At 57.2% G+C, this 17,452-nt stretch overlaps 1 protein-coding gene across 3 annotated transcripts in view; it reads left to right on the top strand.

The window, feature by feature from the left end:
- TLN1 (talin 1) overlaps positions 1–17,452 on the top strand; it is a 34,843-nt gene that overhangs the window by 208 nt on the left and 17,183 nt on the right. For 2 of the 3 annotated variants that reach the window (XM_062633909.1, XM_062633910.1), the window contains exons 2-22: positions 5,388–5,551; positions 7,792–7,889; positions 8,100–8,229; positions 8,452–8,604; positions 8,891–9,033; positions 9,410–9,537; positions 10,267–10,327; positions 10,622–10,726; positions 11,036–11,191; positions 11,419–11,520; positions 11,721–11,797; positions 11,964–12,144; positions 12,708–12,821; positions 13,156–13,264; positions 13,691–13,899; positions 13,982–14,080; positions 14,244–14,294; positions 15,960–16,127; positions 16,385–16,679; positions 16,780–16,946; positions 17,292–17,420. In XM_062633909.1, the coding sequence (XP_062489893.1) occupies positions 5,422–5,551; positions 7,792–7,889; positions 8,100–8,229; positions 8,452–8,604; positions 8,891–9,033; positions 9,410–9,537; positions 10,267–10,327; positions 10,622–10,726; positions 11,036–11,191; positions 11,419–11,520; positions 11,721–11,797; positions 11,964–12,144; positions 12,708–12,821; positions 13,156–13,264; positions 13,691–13,899; positions 13,982–14,080; positions 14,244–14,294; positions 15,960–16,127; positions 16,385–16,679; positions 16,780–16,946; positions 17,292–17,420 (2,805 nt within the window). In that variant the 5' untranslated portion in view covers positions 5,388–5,421. The remainder of the gene's footprint in view (positions 1–5,387; positions 5,552–7,791; positions 7,890–8,099; positions 8,230–8,451; positions 8,605–8,890; positions 9,034–9,409; positions 9,538–10,266; positions 10,328–10,621; positions 10,727–11,035; positions 11,192–11,418; positions 11,521–11,720; positions 11,798–11,963; positions 12,145–12,707; positions 12,822–13,155; positions 13,265–13,690; positions 13,900–13,981; positions 14,081–14,243; positions 14,295–15,959; positions 16,128–16,384; positions 16,680–16,779; positions 16,947–17,291; positions 17,421–17,452) is intronic. The other variant, XM_062633911.1, reaches the window with a different exon arrangement.

The raw sequence follows: 17,452 nt of genomic DNA, 5'->3' as shown, positions 1-17,452 counted from the left end.
TGGTTCCTGGGGGGCTGCCGGAAACGGATGTCCCGGGGGGAGCCCCCCCACTCCGCCCCGCTCCTGTTACCGGGGAGGGAGGGGGGAGAAGCGTCCCGGTTATCGGGACCGCCCTGCCCCACCGGGGTGCTCTGCGGTGGTACATGGGCTTTCTGGGGCCGGGCACGCCTTGATCTGGGTTAAGGGCGCGCCCCGTCGACCGTCGCCCCCCCCCCCCCCGCCCCAACCCTGGGCTGGCGGCACGCGAGCACCGACGCCCACCATGGGACACGGGGCAGCAGTGGCTGGGTCCGGCCCCGTTAATCCCAGCCCCGTACTTGCACTGCCCTAGAATAACCGCCGCAGGCCTCGGTCCGAAGCCTCCGCTTCAGGCCCCGTCGAGCATCCCCCGCCTCGGTGGTCCCTAGGGACCGCGCGGGAGAAGCTTGGCCGTGGCCCCCTCGAACCGGGGGGCCGGCGGGGGTGCCGTGCGAAGCGTTCCCCGTGCTTCCTGCCCTCCCTGTGCAGGGGGAAGCGGGAGGGAAGGGTGTCTCCCGCCCGCGGCGTGGCTTTGGGTGGGGACGCCCGAGGACACGCTCCCGACGGCAGTGCCGCAGCCCGGCCAGGTCACCCCAGCACCTCCCGCCCGTGTCCCGGGACGGGGCACTGCGGTGGGTGCTGCGCGGCGAAACCGAGCACCACCGGTGTGCGCCGTGTCCCGGCTGGAGCTGCTGAGCCGGCAAGGGAAGCACAGCCCCGTCCACTGCCTGTTCCCTGCCCCATTCTTTGCCTGTTCACTGTCGGATCCCACCCGTGTCCCTGTGCTCCCTGTCCCTTTGAATCTGCCGGCAGGATGTCTGCATGCTTCTGCTGTGGCTTCATCGCTGGCTGTTAGACCCATATTTGGTAGCAATAATTGTTTATTCCCTTCTTCTCTCCCCAAGCCTTGCTGCTTGAGGAGGGGAGGGGTTATATTTTGGGGATCTTGAGCTTTGCTAGAGCCGGAGGGTTGCCCGGTAAAAGGATCTGATCCCCCCACTTCCTGCAGGCCATGGGGCAAACCGCCCCCCCAAGTGCTAAATGAGCAGGGATGAGCACTGGCCAAGCACCCAGCTTGCTCACTGAGTGGCAAGGCTTTGGGGCATCCCAAAGATTTGGGGAAGGGCAGTGGGAAGGCTGAGGAAGGGAACCTGTGGTTCACCCTCTTTTACAGAGCTTTGGTTTGCTGGATGCTGGGTGGAGAAATGCCCCTCAAAACGCAGTGATGCTCTCTTCTCTTGTGCTTTCCCCTTTCTGCGTGGCCGGTGGTGTGGTGGTGAGCAAGTGAATGCTCAGCTCACTTCCCCTAGTGAATGTGGGTGCCTGGATCGGGTGAGAACACACACTGCACCCCAAGTGCTGCTTTTGGGATGCTGTGCCAGCTCTGAAAAGACACAGGAGAGGCTGGGGATGGAGGCCTGCCCTTGCTCACCCGCATGCCTGCCTGATGGTGGGCAGCCGAGGGATGCTGCCATTTGTGCAGCATCCATTTGGAGGACAGGAGATGCCAGGCAGGAGCAGGCAGACCTGGGAATGCACAGGAAACAGCAGCAGTTAACAGCTAGAGCTGCTGTCATCCTCCATCTCCACTGCCGTCCCCTGCTTGTTCCCATCACCAAACAGAGCTGCCTGTCCAGTGGGGGTGAGAGGATGCTCCTGCCCCTGGGTAACAGCTGGGTGGTCACAGGGGTGCCATGGAGCTGCCCCCAGTGGTTGCTCATGCTCCCCAGGAGCAAGCTCACCCTCAGCTGGAAGAAGCCATCTTCCACCCGATGTGGACATGCAGCTGAGGAAGAAGAACTGGGCTGAGTGGTGTTGGCAGCAGGGCCGGGGCAGCCGGTGCAGCCTTCCATGGGTGCGGTGCTGAGCCACCCATGTGCCTGCCATGGTCCCATATGGACCAGCCAGAGCTGTCTCTGCCTTCTTAACCAGGTTAATTTTTGACCTATTCCTTGTGCTGATATGCCAGCAAACATGGTGGCCTGATACCTGCCTGCCTGTGCCGGCAGCCAGCAACCCCATGGCTCTGGAAAACCCCAGCAGTGGGGTGGATTGCAGCTGATGGTGCTTCCTGCAGCCTGGGGGTGGTCCGGAGTGGGGCCTTTCCCAAGTGAGACTTGGCATTGCTGTAATAAAACCCCAATGAACCAACAAACCCAAACCGCGTCCACGGCCTCCCTTAGAAAAGAGCATGATAAAAATGGCAAAATCGCCGCGTTCGAAAGATTTACAGCTTGTTCTGGAAACTGTCCGCAGAGCGTGCCAGCAGGCTGCTGCTGAATTGTTGGTTGATTTTAAGATAAAAACCCTCCTCTGTAACCGTCCTCTCAGCGCTAAGCTCGACCGGCACAAATATAGCAGCTACGTCACGTGGTGGAAAACTCGCTGTCAGTGGTCTCTGCAGTATGTGGTGGCTCCTTGGGCTGTGCTGCCTTTAAGCTGAGACCTCCGCACCAGGGTGGGTTTGCCCATCTGGTGCAGGGTGAGATGGGGGCAGCCCTGATGGGGTGGGACCCTGTGAAGAAGACCCCTCTCCCATTGTGGGATCAGCTCAGGAGCGTGCTGGCGGCTCAGAGGGCTGCAGCTTGCTGTAAAAGGCAGAAGTGTGTTAGTCTGGCTGCCAGCTGGTGGGCTCGCTGCTCCGGTGCCTTATCTGCCTTTGCATACTGACAGCCGATCGAGAACAGGTTTGCTTGCTCTGGAGGCGAACCAGCGCAGAAATCTGGTGTTTGTGCATCGAGACTCGGTTTGTTTGGGTTCTGTTTTTTTTCCCCTTTCCAGAAGAACAGCTTGAATTCCACTGTCCTTTTCCTTTGTTTTCCTGGTCGGCAGCGCCGGGCTCCCACGCTGTCTCATCCCTTGTGTCTAGTCCAGCTTTTCCTTCCCCACGTGGAGAGGAGAGAGGTCTGCAGAGGCCGAGCCCTGCATTGGTGCCTTCGCAGGAGGCAGCAGAGACACAAGCGCTGTGTGATTAACTGCTGACAAATCTCTCCATGGTTTGAGGAGGTGTATTTATGCAGCAGAGAGCGTTTCTGCTTTAGACATTGATGTCAGCAAAGCTCGGCTGCTGGAGCCTGAGCTGCTCCTGTAGAGTATGGGAATTAAAGTGAACTGTCTCCCCTTCCTCCCCTTTCTTGCGTCTTTAGCACCTTCCCTGCTGAGCACTGTTGTTGTAATAGCTCAGGAGTGTCAAGTCTTGAGCATTCATCCTCCTGTGGGGTTTTAGCCCCTGTGAAGGGTTTCCTAAGGGGGGGCTGATTTTGGGTGGCTTGAGGCAGGCAAGAGGAGGCTGCAGAAATGGCTGGCCATGGGCTGGCTCCCCTCAGTTCCTCTCTGCTGCTCGGTATCTTCCCCTCCCCTTCCTCCATGGTCTCTGACCTTGTCCTGTCAGGGGCATGTTCTCCTTTTCCTGCGGAGGGACGGAAAGCAGCTTTATGCACGACTCAAGATTATTTTTAGATGTAGAGAAGATGGCCCGGTGACCACAGCAGCCTGCCCTGCGCATGAAATATTCATAAAGCCCTTTATGCAGCAGGGTGTTCCTCATCCCTGTGGCTCCGCCGCTTTGCTGCTGCTTCCGGATGGAGGGCAGCGGCACAGGCGGGTGCCTCTTCTGCCTCTTCCCCCCTTGACACCAGGCTCTCTTGCTCTGGACCCAAAATGCATTTCATTCCTCGTCAGCGGAGCCATGGGGGCCGCGGGCCTCCGCAGAAACATTGCAGAGCGGCTCAGGAATGCAGAGCTGGAGCTGCTCCATGGTGCTGGCGGAGGCGGCACACTCCCCTGTCCCTGCCTCCCATCCCGCACCACCAACATGGCTTTATGGCTCTGCAGGAGCAGGACCCATGCCCTCTGACTCACTGCTGGACAGGAGCTATTTATCCATCACAGATTGTGCCCCTGACCAGCTCAGGTCCATGACTGAGAGCAGCCCACACCGGGGTAACCCCGCTTTTGCATGGGGGACCAGAGCTGGCAGTGCTGGGTGGGGATGTACAGGCTCACTGTGCTGCTGTGGTGGAGAGAGGCTGCCAGCAAGTCTTGCCCAAGAACCTTAGGCCAGACTGAGGATGCACGTGGCTGGTAACCATTCCCTGACAGCCATAATAGGAGGCCTCATAGGAGCGCATCAATCAAAAAGAGAACAAGCAGATGTGGTGCAGCCCACCGGTGCTCTTGCATCCTCCCGCGGCAGCCTGGGTGAATGCAGAGCAAGGGAATCCTTCCCCATGAGCAGGCTCTGAGGGAGAGGAAAAGGCATGTCACTGCTGGAGAGCATCAGGGTGGGGTTGAATGGGGACTGGGAACGTTGAGAAAGGCAGGGAGCAGTGAGGTAGGGCTGCGGACCTGGTGCAAGGACCCTGATGTGTAACAGTAAACACAAAGGGAAGGGCTCTCAGGAGCCCTACAAGCTGTGTCAAGGAAGCAGGATGCTTATTTACACCTCCTTTTCTTGTGTTAACGATTTTACTCTGCTATAGGATATCACAGTCCTAATTAGGTGTTAAACCTTGTGTTTTGGAGCCCTGTTGAGGGCTGCGTGTCTAAAGCTGATACACACAATCTTTCGAGCTCAAAGCTGATCCTTCAAGCTGGACCCAGCATGGGGCCTCTTTCAGATGGCATGGTGTGGCTCTCGTGCCCATGCAGCAAGACCTGCAGTGGCTGATCCTTTGCCCTCCTGCACATCATGCTGTGCACAGGCTCCCTGGAGCTGGGTTCCTGCAGTCGCTGCTGCCATAGACCCCACACTCTGAGCACTCACTGTGTGAGTGGTGCTTCCCCCAGGCAATCATGTTTAACGGATGAGGTCGATGCCTGCTGCCCTTATCTCACCTCCCCGAGCAGCTCTGGGCTTTTCCGTCCCTCCACGTCCCTCTGTGCTGAGGCTGCCAGCTCAGCACCGTCTGCTGGTGACACGGGGGGGCCCTGATAGCTGGGGCAGGGCCCTGCCAGCGCCGGGTCAAAGCTTGGTTTTCCTCTTGTGGCTTCTGTGTCACAGCAGGTTTAATTATAACCCGTTCCATCACGCTGTGCTGGCTTATCTCGCGTGCTCCTGTGTGCTCGCTTCCTCCTTGCTGGTAGCATCTCCACCGGGTACCAGCTGCTGTCAAATAGGCTTTGGGACCTCAGCACAACTGGACAAGGGTCCCAGTGCGGGCCAGAGACCCCAGGGTCAGCACGGGGATGGAAAGTGGGATCCATTCCTGGGCTTGCCATCGTGGGGTACAGCTCTTGCTCACCAGTAGAAGTTGGGTCCCGGCTTTTGGGGAGCAGAGATGCTGTCTTAGGGGGGGGAAGGAGGAGGAAGGACCTTGTGCTCTGGAGGGGTCAGCAGTCAGAGCTAACCCATCTCTCTCCTCTGATAGGTGACGCAGGAGTGGGGACAGCCCAGCCGCCACCATGGTTGCCCTCTCGCTGAAGATCAGCATTGGCAATGTGGTGAAGACGATGCAGTTCGAGCCCTCCACCATGGTGTACGATGCCTGCCGCATGATCCGTGAGCGGGTGCCAGAGGCGCAGATGGGGCAGCGTAAGTCCTCGGCGGGGATGGGTGCCCAGCTTAGATCCTGGTCTCCCTTTGCTCTCCTGTTTCTGTGCCCATATAGGCTTCCCCAGATCAGTGGTGGGGTGGAGGGAGTAAGGTCCAGGTCTTCCTGCCCACTTGAAGCAAAGGATGAGCTCCTCAGGCTCCCTCCTTGACACCCTAGAAGAAATATGGGGGTTTTGGAAGGTAGGAAAGCACATTTGGAAGTAAAATACTTGAGCAGTATGAGCCTGCTGCCCTTTCTGCCTCTGCTCCTGTTTCCTACTTGCATCCGTCACCCCTAGCCAGGACTAGGTGGATTTAAACAGTTGTAAGCATTAATAAACATATAAGTTAGTTTTTCCTTTTTGGGGCATGTATTGGGTCTGTTCCCCACCAGCAGTTCTCTGCCAGACCCATGCTGGTGCTCCATTACCTTGCTAAGCCTTCTCAGCCCTCCCTGCTGCCACTGGGCTCAAAGTTAAGTTTATGGCTCAGAAGCTCATGATGTGACTCACACCCACGAGGACACGGCCTGTCCCTGTCTTGGATGGAGGGGGGGCTGGAGCTCTGGGACACCATCCCGGGGGCTCTCCTGGGTCCGCGCTGCCCTGCAAGCAGCTGTGCCACGGGGGAGAGGCAGCGAGCAGGGGGTCAGGAGTCGTGGGAAGAGGAGGGGAGTGTGGTGACATCTGGAAGCAGCGAATTCCTCGAGGATGAAAGGAAATGCCTTCTCATGGCGTGCCCAGCTGGCCAGCGGTCCGGCAGACCACGGCTTTCGGTTTCAGAGAGGGGATGAGCGTCCCTATGGATGTGGGGCTGTAGTGGTGTTGGAAGGAGCATTGCGTTTCCTGCTCCTGGGCGTGAGCCAGCCTGCTTGTGAAAAAACAGCCGAGGGGAAAGCCTTAAAGGGAACTGCTTATTCCCAAGTTCCTTTTCAGCTGCTTTGCTTTTCCTGTCAGCTCCTCGCAAGTTTTATTTCTCCTTGTAGTGGCACTTGGGGGTCCCTGTTGGAGCTGCGCTGTTTTTTCTGTCACCTTTGCGTGGTACATTCCCAGCCTTGCTCTTGCTCTGTGTCAGGAAGAGCCTTTCCCCGCTCAGGCTGTGGATCTGGGGCAAGCTGCTCCCTTTCCAGTGCTTTAGAGCTATCCTCTTGGAATTTGCTGTGAAAATAGCTTTGGGTTTGGGGTTGTTTTTTCTCAATGTAAAAATAAGATGGCAAGGCTCTGTGCTTTTCCTGCTCCCTGTTTAGTCAGATCCCGTCGGCAGCGTGAGCCAGGCAGGCGCAGGGCAGCTCAGGAATTTGTCCCTCCCCGCAGAGAGCTGCCAACAAGATGACGAGTTATAAACAGAGCCAGCCAAGACAGCCTGCGGCGCTGGGTTGTTGCAGAGGTGGAAAAGGACCTTTCCCAGGGCAAAGCCAGGCGTGGTCCTGGCCTCGCAGCATGAAAACAGGGTTATCCCTGTGGGTATGAGCGGGGGTGCCGCCACACGGGCTCAGCAGCAGCGGTTGCACTGGGTACCCCAGCTGCAAGGGAGCAGGATTTGGTGAGCAGCACTGTTTCACCACCTCTGAGGCCTTGTGAGGCTTGATCCCTTACTCCTTCAGCCTCATCTTCCCCAGCCAGAGGAGTCCCGGCTCCTTTAGTCCCTCATAACAAAGCTCCATCATTTATGTTGCTTTTCTCTGTCTCTTTCCAAACTCTTCTGGGAAGGTGCAGACCACACCACCACTGAGTACTCAAAGTGTGGATGAGCCTAGGTTTCACAACCAGTTCCCAGCACCCTTCCTGGTGATCCCGTGTGCTTTCACTGTTGCTACACAGTGCACTGAACACTTCTGAGAGCTGTCACCCGCAGCTCCAAGCTCTTCTTTCTGTTGTGACTGTCAGTTCCAAGTTCAGCATTGTGTAGGCATGCTTCAGACAGCTTTTTCATAGACAGCTATGGCAAAACATGAAGCTTGCTTGCCAGCTTTGTTGCCCACTCGTTAGGTTTAGGCTCCAGCATTCACAGTGCTGCTGTGCTCTACGTGCAGGGCTGCCCTGCTGCACATCTCTGGCAGTGTTCAAGGCCAGGTTGGATGGGGTTTGGAGCAACCTGCTCTAGTGGAAGGTGTCCCTGCCCATGGCAGGGAGTTGGAACTGGATGAGCTTTAAGGTCCCTTCCAACCCAAACCATTCTGTGATCTTGGTGGCCCTGTCCTGCTCAGGATTACCGTGCCAGAGCCTTTATCTATTTTTCAGCCAACGATTTTGGGCTGTTCCTCTCGGATGAAGACCCAAAGAAAGGGATCTGGCTGGAGGCAGGGAAGGCTCTGGACTACTACATGCTCCGCAATGGGGTAAGCATCCATCCCACATCCTTCCAGCTGGTACCTGCTTTGGCTCCAGATGTGCCCTCGGCGTGGCGCTGGTGTGGCTGCCTGCCCTGCTGCCTTGCATCTTGCCCTACAGCACCCCATGATTGCACCAGGGAGATGGGAGCTGGTGGTGGGATGTGGGTGCCCTGCACTGGTGCTGCTGCTGGGAGCTGTGCTCTGCTGTGCCCACAGGATACTATGGAGTACAAGAAGAAGCAGCGGCCCCTGAAGATCCGTATGCTGGATGGGACAGTGAAAACAGTGATGGTGGATGACTCCAAAACCGTCACGGACATGCTCATGACAATCTGTGCTCGGATTGGTGAGAGGAGGGGGCAGCAACAGGGGCAAGGGAGGTGGGGAAAGATTGCAGTGTCGGATGGGGATACTGGAGGAGCAGCATCAGCTCTGTGGAGATGCAATGGGGATGAGGAGTGCGTGATGCTAGGGAGGGGGCACTGCTCTGCACCTCTGTGTTATTTCAGGCTCTTTGCTGTATTTGGCAGCAAAGTCGTGTTGAGCTTGGTCCTCTGCTCTCCTGCAGGCATCACCAACTACGATGAGTACTCGCTTGTTCGGGAGATTATGGAAGAGAAGAAGGAGGAGGTCACTGGCACCCTCAAGAAGGACAAGACCCTGCTACGAGATGAGAAGAAGATGGAAAAGCTCAAGCAGAAGCTACACACAGATGATGAGTGTAGGTGCCTGCACATGCAGGGGATGGGATCAGCCTCTGCTGAGGGCACTGGTGAGAGGAGCAGGGACCCCTGCCAGGAGAATAGCCACTACAGAGAGTGGAGAGGACTGTGATGAGGGAACATGTTCCACACTCCTTGGAGTGTTTCCTGGAAACCCAGGGCAGAGGGTGGATGCTGGGATGCACCAGACGGGTGCTGATTTCTCACTCTGCATGAGCAGCCTCGGGGCAGGGATTGGCCGTGCTTCAGTGCCTGTCCCTGCTCATGCTTTGTCCTTTCCTGCAGTGAATTGGCTGGACCACGGCCGGACCCTGCGCGAGCAAGGCATCGATGACAATGAAACGCTGCTGCTGCGGCGCAAGTTCTTCTACTCTGACCAGAACGTGGACTCACGAGATCCTGTGCAGCTCAACCTGCTCTACGTGCAGGTACAGCTCTCTGGAGCTCCACTGCCAGGGCTGGTGGCTGAGAGCTTTGGCCAAGAGCCGCTATAGAGGGGGGAGCTTCGGGATACACAGTTATCTCGTGGGTAAGAACCAGCTGTGTCGATTACAGCCCTGCCCTCTGTGCACTCCATAGCTCCCCAGGGGATTTCATGTCTCCTCTGTCTGATAGGAATCACCCTGAAGTCCTGCTGCTCTTCCTCTCCCAGGCTTGGTGATGGTCCCTCTGGGGACAACCTAGTCCTAAATCCTTTCTTTTAGGGCCACTTCTTTTAAGCGTGGAAAACGGGTCCTGCTTGTTGTGGAGGGGAGTGGTGGCGGGGCTGCCCAGCCAACAGCAGTGTCTCCTCTTCTTGCACAGGCTCGTGATGACATCCTGAACGGTTCCCACCCCGTCTCCTTCGACAAAGCCTGCGAGTTTGCTGGGTACCAGTGCCAGATCCAGTTTGGGCCACACAATGAGCAGAAGCACAAGCCGGGGTTTCTGGAGTGAGTGTCCCCGGGAGCCCCCGGGCTTGTCTTGGGGTGGTTCAAGCCTCTTGGGTGGTTCAAGCAGCTTAGAATCACAGAATGATTGGGGCTAGAAAGGACCTTAAGATCATCCAGTTCCGGCCCCCTGCCATGGGCAGGGACGCCTCACCCTAGACCCTGTCACCCCGGGCTCTGTCCAGCCTGGCCTTGAGCACCACCAGGGATGGAGCATTTACCACTTCTTTGGGCAGCTCATTCCAGTGCCTCACTACCCTCACAGTAAAGAACTTCCTCCTTATGTCCAATCTAAACTTCCCCTGTTTAAGTTTAAACCAATTTCCCTTTGTCCTATCACTACAGTCCCAGCACGGCACCAGCACATGGGGTTCTGATTGCCTCTGCTACAACCCGTCCTCCGTCCAAAGGGTGCCACCCCCACATCCTCCTCGTCCTGACACCCACAAGGGACGTGCAGCCAGCTCTGATGAGGGGGTCCCAGATCACCATATGCCCTCCTCTGATGCCACATTATGGGCTGCATCCATCCACCTCAGGCCATCCACCTTGCACTGAGGCAGCTTTCATTTACTGCAGCAGCCTTTCCCACATCCTTCCTGCTCCCAAAAACTCCCAGACCGTGCCCTGGCAGAGGTTCATCCAAGGCTCTGGGTTTGGCCTCTTTGTAGTTGAAGACAAATGCTGGCTTGGTCTCTGCTGCTAACAGCTGGCTTGGGTGTCTCTTGGCAGGCTCAAGGATTTCCTGCCCAAGGAGTACATCAAGCAGAAAGGGGAGCGCAAGATCTTCATGGTACGTGCAGGGGGCATGTTGAGACCTGGTCTTCTCTTTCCTCCATACCAAAGGTTGAGGCTGGTGTTGTCTTTGGAGGCAACACAGAGCAGCTTGTTGGGTGAGAAACGGGAGCAGAAGCTGTAGGTGAAGCAGATAAGGCAGCTCCTCTGGCAGTTCCCAGAGGTCAGAGGGATGCTGTAGCAGGGTCAGGGGATGTCAGTGCCGTGGGGAGAGCCTGGGAGGGCTGTGACAGTGATGGTGGCACAGCCAGGGGACGGTGGAGCTAGTGTGATATTGTCTTTGCTGTTGCAGGCCCACAAGAACTGTGGGAACATGAGTGAGATCGAAGCCAAAGTTCGCTATGTGAAACTTGCCCGTTCCCTTAAGACATACGGAGTCTCCTTCTTCTTGGTCAAGGTAGAGCTGCAGCCCCCCTGGTCCCACCTCTCACCAACCAGAATTCTTCTTCTTCAGCATCCTTCCATTTGCTGTGTCTCCAGTTGCTACTCCTCAACCCATATTGCTCCAGTTTTCCCTCTGTCTCCACTGTCCTTCCTGCCTTTCCCTGTGCACTGCCTTCCCATTCCTTGATTCATGCTTTTTCTCATTTTCAAGCCCTGTGTCACAAGCAGAAAGTGTGGCCTGTGTAGCAGCAGCAGACATCTATGGCTACCAAAGGTCTCTGCCTGAACGGATCTGCTGTAACCCTTCTGTTGTGGCCCACAGGAGAAGATGAAGGGGAAGAACAAGCTGGTGCCACGGCTGCTGGGGATCACTAAGGAGTGTGTGATGCGTGTAGACGAGAAGACCAAGGAAGTGATTCAGGAGTGGAACCTGACCAACATCAAGCGTTGGGCAGCATCACCCAAGAGCTTCACCCTGGTAGGGACCAGCCCTGGTCCTCCCCACCCCAACCCCAGTGATGTCCCATGGGGGCTGCTCTCAGGCCAGCCCCTCTCTTGCCAGCCCATGGTCGGACAGCCTTGCCCTCCTCTGGTGCCTCTTCTGGCTCTTGTTTTGAAGGCTGGCACTTGGGTGCTTAGCGCATACCAGAGGGGCTCAGGGTGACTGCCAATGCCACAGTGCTACCCTGTGCCCTGCTGTTGCAGGATTTTGGGGATTACCAGGATGGTTACTACTCGGTGCAGACCACAGAGGGGGAGCAGATCGCACAGCTGATCGCTGGCTACATTGATATCATCCTCAAAAAGGTGAGGCTGTGCTGGGAAGGGCAGCAAAAACCGGCTCCTCTGCAGAGAGGGATGCACGATGCCCCTTCCAGCTGCTCCAGCTGGCACATGGAGAGCTGGAGTTGGGTCAGGGGGGTATGGTGGGATGGTGGTGGGCTGCAGGAGGAGGGGAAGGCTGGGAAGCATGTGCTGGCTGACACATTTTCTCCTTACCTCTGCAGAAGAAGAGCAAAGACCACTTTGGACTGGAGGGTGATGAGGAATCCCCCATGCTGGAAGACACCGTGTCTCCAAAGAAGTAAGTTCTCCAGGAGCAAGGGAGCTGCCAAGCAGAAGTTGAGTGGAGACGAGGCTCCAGCCAAGCTTGCAGCACAGCATACATGGAGGAAGAGCTGACAGTCCTTCAGAGCAGCACTCCCACAGGCCATGGGCATCTCTTGACCTGGTCCTTCTCCCTGTTTCAGGTTGACTGTCTTGCAGCAGCAGTTTAACCGTGTAGGCAAGGCAGAGCTGGGCGCAGTGGCCCTGCCAGCCATCATGCGCACAGGGGCTGGAGGGCCTGAGAACTTCCAGGTGGGCACAATGCCACAGCCCCAGCTGCAGATCACCAGTGGCCAGATGCACCGAGGGCACATGCCTCCCCTGGTAAGCTCTCCCTGTGCCCACAGAGACCCCAAAGGGTGCCCATCATTGTGTAGACCCATCCATTTGGGTCTATGAGCTACAGTCCCCTGACTGCAGCCTCTCCTCCAGGTTGAGCTGCCCCAAGCTGCTGTGTCTGGGCAGCCCCACCAGTGCTGTGCTTTGCAGCATGGCCCTGTGCCTGCCTTTGGTGTCCCCTATGTCCTCTGCAGCTGGAGAACCACTTGGAAAAGGCCACGAGGAGGCTGTTTTCTTTGGCCCCACTCAACCTGTTTGGGGCTTGCTGTAGAAGCCTTGTGGGGTCCCGTTGCATGTGCTCCCTGCTCCCCAGGAGCTGGTTAACTGTGACTTGCTTTTACCCACAGTGGGACTGGGAATTTCCCAGTGGGAGGTGCAAAGGGGAGACCCCCTTTTTGCTAGATGCACCCCCGGTTATGGAGACACCTACCCAGAGCACTGTCACCAGCAGCACGTTACACCATGTTGCGGGGGGGGCAGGTATGTGAGGAATATTTAAGCCTAGATTTCAAGCCTCCAGCATATCCCTGTGTGTCTCTGTGTTGCAGACTTCAGCCCAGCAAGCCCTGACTGGCACCATCAACTCCAGCATGCAGGCTGTGCACGCAGCCCAGGCCACACTGGATGACTTTGAGACATTGCCACCCCTTGGGCAGGATGCTGTGAGTGTTGGTGAAGGCTCTGTGGAAGGGGGGACCTTGCTGGAGGTTGTTGGCTCAGCTGAGTGAGGCTGGTCACATTCCCAGGAGAAGTGTAAGCAGCCCCTGTGAAGATCTGCCGCCTGCAGGGAGGTGGGGTTGTATCTACTGTACCCCTAGGAGAGGAAGGGACACTTGGTCATCTTGCTTCATCAGGATGGGTTGGGGAGTTTGGGGTGGTCACAGTTCTTCCTTCCCTCTTCCTTGTCTCCTCCTTCCTACATCTGTCTGTGTGAGCATGACTGCAGTTACCCACCACCTCCACCACCATCTCCTGACCCTGTTCTCCTCATTTCAGGCATCCAAAGCTTGGCGCAAAAACAAAATGGATGAGTCGAAGCACGAGATCCACTCCCAAGTGGATGCTATCACTGCTGGCACAGCCTCAGTGGTCAACCTCACAGCAGGTACGTGGAGGGTTGAAGAGGGATGACCCATTTTGGACAAGGCTTGGTGTCTCTTGTCTGCCGGAAGGTCACAGCTCCTGCCCTCCATAAGAGGCTGGATGAGCCAGTCTACCCCAGCTAGAGCTAAATCAGCCCTGACTGCTGCTAATATGCTTGTAGAGCTGGTCATGCCCCTGCAGCTCACCCTGGCTTTGCCCAGCCTTAGTCCTTCCTCCCAGTCTTTGGCTGACCAGCGATCCTCTAGATGAGGGGCATGTTGTACAGTCCCTGCCATAGCTCTGAGCACAGCTGCTGCGTGGTGCAGCTCTTTTTCCCCATGCTCTCCTGCTCAAACTCAGCTGACGCAGGCTTAGGAGCCATGACATGGGGATGTTCTTGGAGCATCACGTGAAGCGCATCCCATCCTACACCTCTCTTCCTGTGCAGGGGATCCAGCAGACACGGACTACACTGCTGTGGGCTGTGCTGTTACCACCATCTCTTCCAACCTGACGGAGATGTCCAAGGGTGTGAAGCTGCTGGCTGCACTGATGGAGGATGAAGGAGGGAATGGCCGACAGCTTCTGCAGGCTGCCAAGAACCTGGCGAGTGCTGTCTCAGACCTGCTGAAAACAGCACAGCCTGCCAGCACTGAGGTGAGTGGCAGGAGGGGCCATCAGGAGAGGGTTTTGCTGCTTGCTCTCGAACCCAGTGTTGATCTTGGCTCGTTCCTTGCAGCCTCGCCAGAACCTCCTGCAGGCTGCTGGCCTGGTGGGCCAGACCAGCGGGGAGCTGCTGCAGCAGATAGGGGAGAGCGACACCGACCCCCGGTTCCAGGTTAGTGCAACGGAAGACTCTCACTCCCTAAAACCGTCAGTTCTTGCACAGGACCTGGCTCCGGGCGCAGTGACTTTGCTGAGGGAGGGGACAGGCCATTGTCCATCTCTGTCCCTAGAGCCACAGTGATATAACACCTCTTATCTTGTGGATTCCCATGTAGATCCCAGAAAGCCGGCGTGCTTGGATCCTGCCTGTCTCTGACCCAAAGACGGTAAAAAGGGGGCTGTAGGCACGGTGTGGTGGTCCCTGCCCTCTCCAGTGCGAGGGGCGCTCCTCTGAGGACAATCAGCTGCACTCTATGGAGAAGGGCTCTTGTCAAAACCCTGCTTTTCTGGTGGTTGGCTATCAGAAGTCCATGCACTCGGGTCATCCCTGTGTGAGTCCTCTGCTCCTGCCTGTGAGAGCTGCAGGGTGGCTGCATCATGGGGTGGTTTAGTTTGGCTTCCAGCTGGCTTGTTTTCCTGCAGTTGCTCCTTCAGCACAAGTGAGACAGCACAGTGTGGTGGGTAGGAGAACCTAGCCATTATACAGACCAAAACAGCCTGCAGAAACAAGGTGTTTCTGTTCATGGCAACCTCAACATAAATAGAAAAGCCTTGACATTTAGACAAAGGGAACAGAAAAGACAACAGCAGGGCTGGAAGCCGTGCTCAGCCAGGCATCAGTGCCAGCACAGGGGCATCCCCATGTGGCAGGTTTGGGACCTGGAGGAGAATTTGCACACATGCAGTGAGTGAGATGCTCTGCCTCGGAGCTGTCAGACCCGAGTGTATCTACTTCCCTCCTTGTGCTCTGATGCAGTAGTCTGGGGACTCTCGAGCTCGGTGCATGCGCTCTCTGCTCTCTCCTCCTGTCTGGAAAGGTGGTGGGTTGCAGTGGGAATAGTCCTGGCTTGCAGGAGGTGAGGGGATGCTGTGACATTGATTTGGTGGCTGGAGGCTTTGCTGTCTTTAGTGGGGCCACTCACTGTGAGCACGCACACAGCAGGAGGGTTGCAGGCACAGCGAGCAGTGAGTTCTGGCACCTGTACCAAGGTCTTTGCCCCTAGCACTGCTGTCAGGCACCGGTGCTGCCACTTTTAACCAGCAGCATGCCACAGGAGCTAATCCTGGTGTACAGTCATGTCTAGTGCCCTACAGGAAAGCAGTTTGCTGTGTGCTGGTCGCTGCCTGTTATGTGCTGGCAGGGTGGCCCCATGCTGCCCTGAGGGTGAGGAGGCTGGGTGCTGTGTCATACTTCTCCTTTAGCCCCAGCAAGGATTGTAGAGATGTAACCTGTTGCGAAGGAGCTAGAAAACAGCTGGCATGCCTGCAGTACAGGTGACCAGGGGCAGCATCTCCTGCTCCCCTCTTGCTTGTGGGGTGAGCCTGTGGGCAGACAGACACCCCTGGTGTGGCTGTGCTATAGGAGCTTTTGCCTGCCATTTGGCAGGAGGGGTTTGTAATTGTTTGCCTTTGCATCCCTCCACATAAAGCTCAGCAGTGCCTTGCAGAGCTTGTTGCTGTGGTACCATCAGGGACTTGCAGCAGTCGTTGCCTAGGCAATAAGCAGGTCAGCAGTAAGCAGGTCACAGGTACTGAGATGATGCTGAGCATTGCCTGAGCTGCACCAGGTGGTGTTTGTGGCAGCGCTGTGCTGCACGCTGCAGCTCCAGGCCATATTACAACCTCACCACTGGCTGTAGCACACAGTAGAGGGGGAGTCAAGGTGTTGCCAGCCACCCCAGGCGATCCATGGTGCCCGTGCTGGAACCGAGTGGATGAAAGGCCCCCGAGAGCTCATGTTTCCCAGCTGATTATTTCACGAGCTCCCTGCGGGTGGCTGCCATTGCTCCTGCTGTAGTGGCTCCTGTACTGACCCCCTCCATTCCCCACAGGACATGCTCATGCAGCTGGCAAAGGCGGTGGCCAGCGCCGCGGCTGCGCTGGTGCTCAAAGCCAAGAACGTGGCTCAGAAGACGGAGGACGCGGCGCTGCAGACGCAGGTGATCGCTGCTGCCACCCAGTGTGCCCTCTCCACCTCCCAGCTGGTGGCCTGCACCAAGGTAAGCAGCAAGGCTTTAACCCATGCCTCAGTATGGTGGCATCACCGGGGTAGTGGCAGCTCCATGGTGGGGTTGTGGGTGTGCTAGAGCTACACTTCCTAAGTGGGACATTAGGGGTCTGGCACAGCTCGGGTTGTGGTCGTTGTCACTGTGCCTAAGCATTATATATCCTCTATGGAGGAGCAGAAGCCGGGGACAACTATTTCTGCACATCTCCTACACAGAGCCCACCACGCTTCCTCTCTTCTCCTCTCCAGGTAGTGGCTCCCACAATCAGCTCACCAGTGTGCCAGGAGCAGCTGATTGAGGCTGGCAAGTTGGTGGCCAAGTCAGCAGAGGGCTGTGTGGAGGCATCCAAGGCAGCCACCAGTGATGACCAGCTCCTGAAGCAGGTTGGGGTGGCAGCCACGGCCGTCACCCAGGCCCTGAATGACCTGCTGCAGCACATCAAGCAGCATGCCTTGGGCGGGCAGCCCATCGGGCGCTATGACCAGGCCACTGACACCATCCTCAACGTCACCGAGAACATATTCAGCTCCATGGGCGATGCTGGTGAGAGCCCTGATGGCAGCCGGAGTAGAGCGTGGTGGATGGGGAGGTATCAGGGAGCCTGTGGACTTGCTAACGGGGCCACCCTTCCTTCCTGTCCCAGGGGAAATGGTGCGTCAGGCTCGTATTCTGGCCCAGGCCACTTCCGACCTTGTCAATGCCATCAAAGCTGATGCAGAAGGAGAGACAGACCTTGAGAACTCACGCAAGCTGCTGAGTGCGGCCAAGATCTTGGCTGATGCCACTGCCAAGATGGTGGAGGCTGCGAAGGTCAGTGGTGTGGGACGGGAGGAATGCTGGCTTTGGCCCCCAGCCCCATCTGATTACATCCGCTCAGGGCTGGGAAGGGGACAAACAGCCCCTGGATGGGAAGTGGTTTCCAGAGCAAGGTCCTGCACTGAGCCAGGGACCTTTGCAGTGAAATGGGGCTCTTCCTGGAGCTGTGGGTATTAGCAGAGGAGCTGTTAGCTCTTATGCAGCTGTGCTGTCCCACAGGGGCTTTGGTCATTGGTAAGCAGCCAGGCTGCCTTGAGGGGGGACTCCCCAGCATCAGATCAGGACGCAGGAGGACCCTGTGGTCCCTGCGAGGTGTGATGGGTTTCCTGTTCTCTGCAGGGAGCCGCAGCCCACCCGGACAGCGAGGAGCAGCAGCAGCGCCTGCGTGAGGCTGCAGAAGGGCTCCGCATGGCGACCAACGCCGCAGCCCAGAACGCCATCAAGAAGAAGCTGGTGCACAAGCTGGAGGTGAGACACTGAGCAAGGGACCACAGAGGGCA

This window comes from Pezoporus occidentalis, unplaced genomic scaffold, assembly GCF_034315485.1.
Source record: "Pezoporus occidentalis ecotype Australia unplaced genomic scaffold, CSIRO_AGI_Poc_V1 ctg408, whole genome shotgun sequence".
NCBI lineage: Eukaryota > Metazoa > Chordata > Aves > Psittaciformes > Psittacidae > Pezoporus > Pezoporus occidentalis.
The sequence above is the reverse complement of the archived record's forward strand: the minus strand, read 5'-3'. Positions and strand labels throughout refer to the sequence as shown.